This window comes from Cheilinus undulatus, linkage group 2 (genome assembly GCF_018320785.1).
Source record: "Cheilinus undulatus linkage group 2, ASM1832078v1, whole genome shotgun sequence".
NCBI classification, from domain to species: Eukaryota; Metazoa; Chordata; class Actinopteri; order Labriformes; family Labridae; genus Cheilinus; species Cheilinus undulatus.
In genome coordinates this window covers 39,032,803-39,042,131 of record NC_054866.1, presented here as the reverse complement: position 1 = coordinate 39,042,131, position 9,329 = coordinate 39,032,803, and the positions used below count along the sequence as shown (strand labels likewise).

Here is a 9,329-nt window from a genome sequence, read left to right as displayed (position 1 = left end):
CCCTAGCAACAGGAATGGGATTGGCCGCTGCAGAGAGTGAGCAGCTCAGTGATTGGCTGGCGAGGAGCAGCATTCAAAGCACAGAATTTCATCTCATGAAAGGTTCAGTGCAGCAAGCTGCAGCAAGAGGCTGCAGTCTGAGGGTGGGCGATCCAGCAACCTGCCACTTCAGCTTATCAATCAGAACGAAGGCTTGAATCGCAGTTTGAAAACACACAAATGCATAATTACTCTGATAAATGCAAGACGTGGGTGTTTGAATACTGTATGCATGGACATTTAAAATAGAAACAGCTTCTCTGTTATCCATCATGACAAGCAAGATTTTACTTCATTACAGCGCGCTCCTTTACTGCCTTAGCAAAATATTCTCTCATCTATGCCCTAATTTAGCTACTTAATAGCAAAGCTGCCCTAAAAAGACCTTCAGTGGGTTCATACTGTAGAGGTGGTGTGAGCTTGGCAGAGTCTCTGCACTGCAGCTCATACAGACTCCATCTCATACATTCACCCACAGACCCTCAACACATGCAGCGGTGTAGGCATATGCAGCACAACACACATATCCAAAATCTGGATGCACGCTCACACAAACATACCACGCAAACACCTGTTATGTTAGGGTTACATAAGGTCAGATTCACTTCCTATATCCCTGCGTAGGATAAGAACTTGTTCACAGAATGAAAAGGAATGAGCTGTGGTGTTTCCAAAATGACAGAGAAATGAAAATAACTGATAAACAAATAACTTTAATGGGCAACAGATGGCAACAAAAAATTCCTCAGAGCATACAGATTGTAAACCATTTTCAGTTCTCCCCACCCCCACTTGCTAATTTCCAGTTGGTCAGATCTCTCATGTCCAATTCCTGATTAAAATCTACTTCTAATCTCCTCATTTCTTGTTTTTGTGTTAAGGATTAACATCCAAATAAATAAAACTTAAAAAAAATAACACAAACCACAGTGAAAGTAATTGAAAAGTAACACAATGCATGTATTCTTGGCAATGAGTGATAGTCTCCTGACATGACTTTTCTTTAATACTGAAAGAAAAAGTGAGAAAACATCAGTAAGTCAAGGTTTAATATTCAACTCTTCTATCCATGTGAGCAGCTGTGCAGAGTGATTTCAGGATTTCATGCTATTTGCCTGGTGAGCCCTCAGTACCATCGACTTTATTCCACGTTAAAAATAAATCAAAGCAGCTGTGACATACAGTGGGAGCTGACTCATGACGCTGACATAATTGGCATACATGAAGGAGGTTGTGTGTGACTGACCTTAAGGCTTTTCGGTTTTTCTCTCTCTTAAGCCATCACATGTGAGTTAAAAAATTAAAGTCCCTAAAAAACGGCCATCTGTATGAATATATTATAACCTATAAATAGAACTAGCAGCAGATTTATGAAGATAAATCTGTTCAGCAGCTTTCTGTGCTCTTAAGCAGCTTCGTAGTGTCTAAAGTTTGTTCTGAAGAGGTGAATTATCAGTAATCAATATGCATTTATGTTAAATTGTTACCCCTGTGACTCTATTGAAGATGCAATCACACCAAGTGGTCCAGTTCAGCTTGGTACGGCACGTAATAATTTTGCTGTTACAAGCTAGGAAAGGTACCAAAATAACTGATCCATACAGCCCTGCTTAATTTGGCACCCTTTTCTTGATGGTCAGTGTAGTTTAAAGCCAGCAGATTTTTAATCCAAAATCAAAAAAACAAGCTGAAAAGTAGGAAAACAAAACATGGAAGATCTGCCCTTGGATCTTTCAAGCAGTTTACATTAAACTGGAAACAAAAAATAGAAAACAAAAAAAAGAACAATTCCTCCTTTTTTTAAATGAAATTTTCCAAAAAGAATTGAATGTTTTTGATTTTGTTTTTGGATCAAAAAAGGAAGATCCAAGAGAGTTGTGGTGTAACATTCTTTTTTTTCCATATTTTTGACCTCTTGCAGGGGCTGCAAAAAAGCATGTTGCATCACCAGTGTTCCAGTTTTTGATCTTCCTTTTCTGATCTGAACATAAGATTAAAAAAAGTATTTGTTTCAGAAATGAAATTAACAAAAGAAAAACTGATTTTTCATCTTCTTTCTTTGATTTGAACACAAATTCAAAAAGGTTTTTTTTTCCATAGTCTGACTGAAAAACCAAGAAATGGAAAACAAATAACCTTTTTTTTTGTTTTTAAGTTCCATATTTAATGTGAACCACCTCAAATGGTCAAAAGTATGTCTTTTCCATTTTAAACCTGTAAATGGGAAACAGCTTGTTTCTTGATTTTGGATTTCACATCAAAAAAAATCTTTGGCCATAAAAAACATTAATTTCTTTACTTCGAGTCTGTTTTGCCTTTCTGTGACTCATATTAGCACCAGCCAGCTGTCTACCAAGTACGGATACAGTTGGATGTGGAGATGCAAGCAAGAGCAGGGTCTACCGTACCAAACCAGACTGGACCACCTGGTGGAAACACACCTTATTTGTGCATTAATGTGGAATATTCATGTCTATGTGCTGTACAGAGAGCAGTACACACAGAAAAGTGAGGAGCCATTGAAAGATATCATTACATGCTCGCAGACTCTTTAAATACTGGCAGATAAATCCTTTTTTGTAAAGGTTAATTTGCAAACGAGGCATTTAAAATAAAAATACAGGCACCAAAAAAGCACGTACTGTACTCAGGGCACAAAACAAAGCTAACATTTTTGTCTATGAAATGATTTCCCCTTTAAAAACAAAATTCTCTTTCATGGGTGACAATACAACAATACACTAGACCACCACGGAAATGGTGCATGTATAATTTAGTCATATTCTTTTTTATTATCATAGCTATTATTTCGGTTCTTGTGCAACTGCTACATAATGACTCACATTCAAGATATTTTGTCACTCAGGAACAGCTAAAATGTATAAAAACAAACAAACAAACAGAAATGTATACTGTCAGAAATAAAATATGGTCCATGTTTGTGAATTCTTAACAGAAACACTGAGCCTGAAAAGTTCACCATTATTCAAACTGGATAGCATGACAGAAAAAAGTACTTAAATACTGTTCAAAGAAGAAAATAGATCATAATCATACTTCAATGTGACAAACACCAGCTGGTAAGATTAAGTGATCATCGGTGAGTTTTTTATCTTCCTTTTTTTTCTTTCATTAACAAATTAAATACACATATTGCATGTCACTATAGCACGGCCCATTACAGGTCAATTTTTACGATCACCATTTTGGTATAGCAAATCAAAAACCATAACAAAAAAAATAAATTAGAAATTAGAAATCAACATCTGACAAAGCCTGTTTTTCTCAATCATATGAATACTTAACACCCACAGTATAAGTTAATAAAGTCAAGCTACTGTATATAAATACATCACCAGCATGCACAATATTGAATATTATTGTTGTCATCATCTTACACTGAAGAAACAGTATAGTAGGCAAGTGCATTTAATAAAACAAACACAGAAGTAAACCACAAACTCTGAAGCTGCTTTTATTTATTTTTTTGTCTTTTTTGTTATGTTTTATATCGTTAAGTCTCTGCCTTTTATAATCTTCACCTCCAAAAGAATCTATGGTTCCAGTGACATAACCGACTAATCTGTGAGATGCCAAATACACTTTAGACAGAAGGTAAGGGATCAGGATTTCTTTTATCCAACTCCAATATAATTTATCCTCTAAATTTTTTATTTTTAGGAGGGGGGGGGACTAATCGGTTTATACTTCCCTCTTTTTTTCATTGTTAGCGTGAGATTATGATCAATAGCTTTCAGGGCCCTTTTTTCTTATTAGACTATGACTGGAACCAATGCAAACTAGTTTTGTGAGGCATTCCCATTCAAGCATTTTCTCTCTCAAGTGACTCAAATGCATCTCTTATCACGCAAAAACCTAACTAAGCAGCTTATCTTGACAGAACAAGATCAGTTCCTATGCCAGTGTGAGGCTGCCATTTCAATCCAACAACAACCACTTCAGGCTGATTGACTGACATATCTGTGGTTTTGGCAAATGTCAAAGAGAAAATCAAGAAGACGGAGGCCCCCTTCAACTGTATATATATTTCTATATATATTTAAACTAAGATTTAACCTCCACTCTCACCTCTCTTTTGATTCTTTTCTTTTAACACATGGAAAAATAAAGAACTGCTGCTGCGGTAGTGTCATCGGCAAAAGCGGCTGCCAAAGTCCACCGGCCCTTCATATATTTTTTTTCGAAGTGTGGTTTTTCTTTAGTTGTTGCCCTCCCCTCCCTCGTCATCCTGCTGGTCACTTGTCCACAGTGTCAAGTTGTCTCGGAGCAGCTGCATGATGAGAGTGGAGTCTTTGTAGGAGTCCTCGTTGAGGGTGTCGAGCTCGGCGATGGCGTCGTCGAAGGCGGTCTTGGCCAGATGACAGGCCTGCTCGGGGGCGTTCTGGATCTCGTAGTAAAACACAGAGTAGTTGAGAGCTAAGCCCAGGCGGATGGGGTGGGTGGGCTGCATGTGCTCCTTGCTGATCTCGTGAGCCTCGTTGTAAGCTTTCTCCGATGACTCCACCACCGTGGCCCTCTTCTCCCCCGTGGCCACCTCTGCCAGGTACCGGTAGTAGTCGCCCTTCATCTTCAGGTAGAACACTTTGCTCTCGTGCTGCGTTTCGCTGCAGTTCTTGATCAGGAAGTTGTCCAGGAGGTTCAGCACATCTTGGCACACAGCCTCCAGCTCCTTCTCTATCTTCTCCCTGTAAGCTCGCACCATCTCAATCTTCTTCTCGTTGCCATCGGCAGAAGTCTTCTGCTCAATGCTGGAGATCACCCTCCAGGAGGACCGGCGGGCTCCCACCACATTCTTGTAGGCAACAGACAAGAGGTTCCTCTCCTCGTTGGACAGGGCCTCGTTCAGCTCTGTTACCTGGCAGAAGGAGGGAAAGGATCATTTTATTGTCAGTTCAAAAGCCTTGAAAAGGCTTGTTTAACAGCACCAGCTGCATAAACATCATCAAATAAGATTATGCAGATGTTTCATCCAAGAAAATCTGGCAAAATTTAAAAGCTGGCAGTTCTTTTGGGCCATAATGCCAATGGTTTTCTACTTCCAGCATCTTAAAGTGAGAATTTTCTGCTTATCTTTGTTTTGTGTCCATGCAGAGAGAACATCTTTTGGTTTTGGATTATTTACTGGAAAAATAGAAGTAATTTTAGGCAGCCATATTGAGAGGCACTCCAGTAGGGCTTTGTAGAAACAACCATAGACTGCAGCATCACCACATTGAGACTGACCATAGCTTTGTCTTTCTTTAATTACAGCTGGCTGTAAAGGCATAAAAGCCCCAAATAAATTAAGGATCAACAATGGACTCTGGAATATCTAGTCAGAATTTTACAAACCAAAGGTTTACAAAGAAGTGTCTGATTAATCTAGGATGAAAACCCTTGTTAGTCCAATTTAATGACAATGCTGTCTTCCTACATAAAACCATCTTAACTATCAACTCAATTATGAACCTTACAAAGTCAAGCTATGTTTAATTTGTTGTGCAATTCCCAGTTTCCATGCCAATCCATTAATTAAGACCAGTAGCTCCTGCTGCCACGTGGACCACTTTAGTGAGAGAAAGTCGGCTGCAGTGGGAGTGGGTGGCGTAGGATAAGGTTGGGGGTGGGAGGTGGGGGGTGGGGGGTAGAAAGGAGGACCGGAGATGGCTTAAATGTTCCCACGAGTCCTTCAGGGCAGCTGCACTGTAAGTGAAAACCATCACTGCACAGGCGGTTCACGTGTCCCAGTGACCTTCTCTCTGGCGCAAACTGACCTTTTTACCTGTCGAAAAACGCCAGGCAGTGACATCACACTGAGTCTGACTGTTAAATTTAGACCCTGACAGATCAGTTTGATAGCTGCTTAGACCATGTTACTATAAAAAGATCATTTTAGTCCTAGATATTTGATAGGAGAGGCAGCCTTGTTCGGAGATGGCTCTTGTCATATCAATAACTGCCTGGAGCTGGACTTCATGTATACATAAATATATAAATAAAGTAGCTTTAGCTTAGCTCTCACAACCCCTTTGACTGCTTTTGATCGCTCCCTACAAACGCCCCTTATCTCTTAGGCTTGACATTCTCTACTCAGCTAGAGGAGCACAAAGATGGCGCAGGATGGCTGCCACACTCACGCTCGTACGCTCACGCTGAGTGGATGGAAAGCTCAACCTACAGATGTGGAGGCACCTTCACTCTCTCTGTGACACAAACACATGCCTGCCAATGGCTTACACAGGGGTACAGTCAAATTGAACATATCACTGTTAATGAAGTGACTCAGCTTGTTTTTAGGTCATCACTCTAAAGTGCTCCAACGCTTGGAAAGCTTGTAGCCGTGTCAAATGGATGACAGTGACACAGATTTATTAAGAAATAAGCAGGAAAACTGACATGATGTCAGTGTTTTTACTAATATTATTCATGTTTTATTATCATTAAATAGAACTGTGATGCTTGAATTCACCTCTAGAGCTGAAATAATCAGGTGATTTGCAAACTTAGAGATCATAAGGCACCAAAATACACTTGTTTCAGCCTCGTAAGTTGATGCTTTCAACTTTTTTGTCCTGTAGATAGATAGATAGATGGATAGCCTCCCTATAATACAATAAAAGTGTGCCTTAAAGCTTAAAAAATGCTTACACCGTGAGATCAACTGCATTTCACAGGGAGCACAATGTTGCTGTGGTTGTCATTTCTGGCTGCAATGGCAAGGGATTCCCTTTGATTTGAGAGTGAGAGTACACACCCCTGCAAAAGGGCCCGCTTTGGACCGCACTGACATGGCAGATTGTTTAAAGGGAAAGGAATCCCTCCCTGCACTCGCACACATCATCCCACCTCCTGCAACCAGAAACCCTCGATGAAAAACGATCTCACTCCATCTACCCCCCTCCACCGAGGACTGCAAGACTAAAATGTTCCTAGCTTTAAACCATGCATGACGACTTCCCTTCAATCTATATGTGAGATGTCACGCAGGCCCGGATAAGACTCCCAGGGTGCTTTTGGGTCCAGTATGAGCTGGTGTGACACAGCACTTTTTTTAACCCATTAGTGAAGGCAGCTCCCTGGATTTCTTAAGGGGGCAGATTAGGAAAAAAGGGAAAGCAGACAAAGGCTCTGTCCTCAGTGGTGGCCAATAAGAGCTGAGAAAGCTCATATGGAGGAAGGCGACTCATTCCAGGCTCTTTGAGTTGGATATTTTACATGTAATCAGGCTCTTTTATCCAAAATGACTCTAGATGTAAGGAGGAATCAGACATGAGGACAACACCAGGGGAGAAAACAAAGCCTACAAATGTGATCATAATGCCTCACTGCAATATGACAAAGAATTTTCTAGAGAGATTCTACTGCCTCCTACGTTTGTTTAGAGGAAAAGGCACTTTAAGGGCTCTTGTTTTTAGAGCATTTTTCAATGAAGCTGGAAAACAGAAATCCAAGCCGTTCAAGCTAGAACGATTTTAGATTTTCTGAGGTATATTATTTTAATTAAAAGGAAGAAGAAGAGAAGGAGGAGGAAGGGAGGGAGTAGGAGCATAGATGGGCTTTTTCCGAGCAACCTCACATGGCTCCCAGCAGCAGCTTTTATGAAATTCGGCATAATGGAGGAAGGATAGGTGGGGTTGGCATGAAGGGGGGGGGGGACAAAATGCAGCAAATGTAATAAGAGCAGAGGCATTACGTGATATTCGGCTCTCATTAAGCGAGGGATGGAGCTCAGGCCTGTGTGCATTTCATTGTAATTTCCCTTCATTGAACGGCCGACAGAAAGGCACCGCCCAATGAGGAGACGATTTGGACTCGAACAGGGGAGAAAAAAGCCAAGAGATTGGGGTAAAATGGCGACAAGATAATACAGATATGAACCGCTATAGTCATTTACTGTCTAGTTTTTGTGCTATGAAATAAAGCCTACATTTACAGCCAACACTGTCGAGATTGCAGGAGCACCTTCAGCAGCTGTCACACCATCCACATACATGTAACACATTTCAGGGTAAAATCAGCGTTTGAATGTACTTACCGACTTCATAGCAGCAGCCATATCATCATATCGCTCAGCCTGTTCGGCCAGCCTGGCTTTCTGCACCAGCTGCTCGCGATCGACCATTTTTTAACCGAGGTTTGGTTGCTTTGTGTCGAGCTGCTCTACTTGGGTTTTTGGGGATGAAATGATTGATATTTTTAAATCGCAGTGCAGTGAAATCCTACGCGAACCTAACGCTGCAGCTGTTCCCTGCTGTCTGTCTGTGCTCCGCGCAGACGGGACACCCTCTCCTCTCTCACCCCTCCTCCTCCTCTTTTTCCTCCCCCTCCTCCTCCTCCTCACACTCTCTCCCTCGGCTGCGTCATCACTCAGAAAGGTGGGAGTCTGTGCCAATGATGTAACACTCCATACAAGGGAAGCAGAGGGCCAGGCTTAAAGGGAATGGACGGATGGGATGGATGGAAGCAGCTGGACCAAAGGCCTTGTGGGAAATGGAGTCCTCCTAACCCAGAGGCATGCACAAGCAGAGTGATGATGAGAAGAGGATCACAAACGACATCATGAAGTCTGCAAGTGGATATCCAAAAATCTCTAGTGTCCCTGAATGACCACTTGAGGCTGGCTGCAAAAACCCTAACATACACAAGCATCCAAAAATCCTTGTTTCAAGTCAGTCTAGCTGCACATCAATCATACCGCCACACTCATTGGCGGTTCAGCTGAGGCGCTGTACATCTTACAAAAGAAATACAGTGCTTAACAAATTTATCAGACCACCTGTCATATTCGTCTCAGAGACCATCCAGCATCATGAAATGCTTTAATGTGGACTCTTTCATTTTCAGTGAGCTCTCCACGTTTTACCATTTTGAACAGGAATGAGGAATTTCAAACTGAGTTCACCTTTTTAAACCCAAATTTGAGCCGGCATACTGGGCTTCTCTGAGAAATTAATCCAGCATAACATTCAACCACTAAAACTAATTTTTCTGTTCAGGAATGCAAGTAAATAACTATAATTCAACATATTAATCAAGAAATAATAATGTGCTTTACTATTTTTTCAGTTTTTTTGTAAACCAGTAAATTTGAAAATGCATGGAAAATAGTAATAATTATATTTGAGCATTAAAAATATCATTTGGGTTAAATAGCTTCTACATATTGGTGTATTAACCATTACAGAAACATAAAAAAATGATTTTGGTAATTACCAATGCTGTTAATTTAGGGCAACTGTGGCATAAACCTTACTTTGGGTGGCTTGTCTAATAAATTTGTTAAGCACTGT

General features: G+C 40.7%; 1 protein-coding gene across 1 annotated transcript; it reads right to left on the bottom strand.

Annotated features, from left to right (window-relative positions):
- Positions 1–736: 736 nt before the first annotated feature.
- Positions 737–8,312, bottom strand: ywhag2 (3-monooxygenase/tryptophan 5-monooxygenase activation protein, gamma polypeptide 2). The gene is made up of 2 exons (XM_041804853.1): positions 8,075–8,312; positions 737–4,915 (listed from the first exon to the last, which is right to left on the bottom strand). The coding sequence occupies exons 1-2, from the start codon at positions 8,159–8,161 to the stop codon at positions 4,259–4,261; spliced, it is 744 nt and encodes a 247-aa protein (XP_041660787.1). The 5' UTR covers positions 8,162–8,312; the 3' UTR covers positions 737–4,258.
- Positions 8,313–9,329: the final 1,017 nt, after the last annotated feature.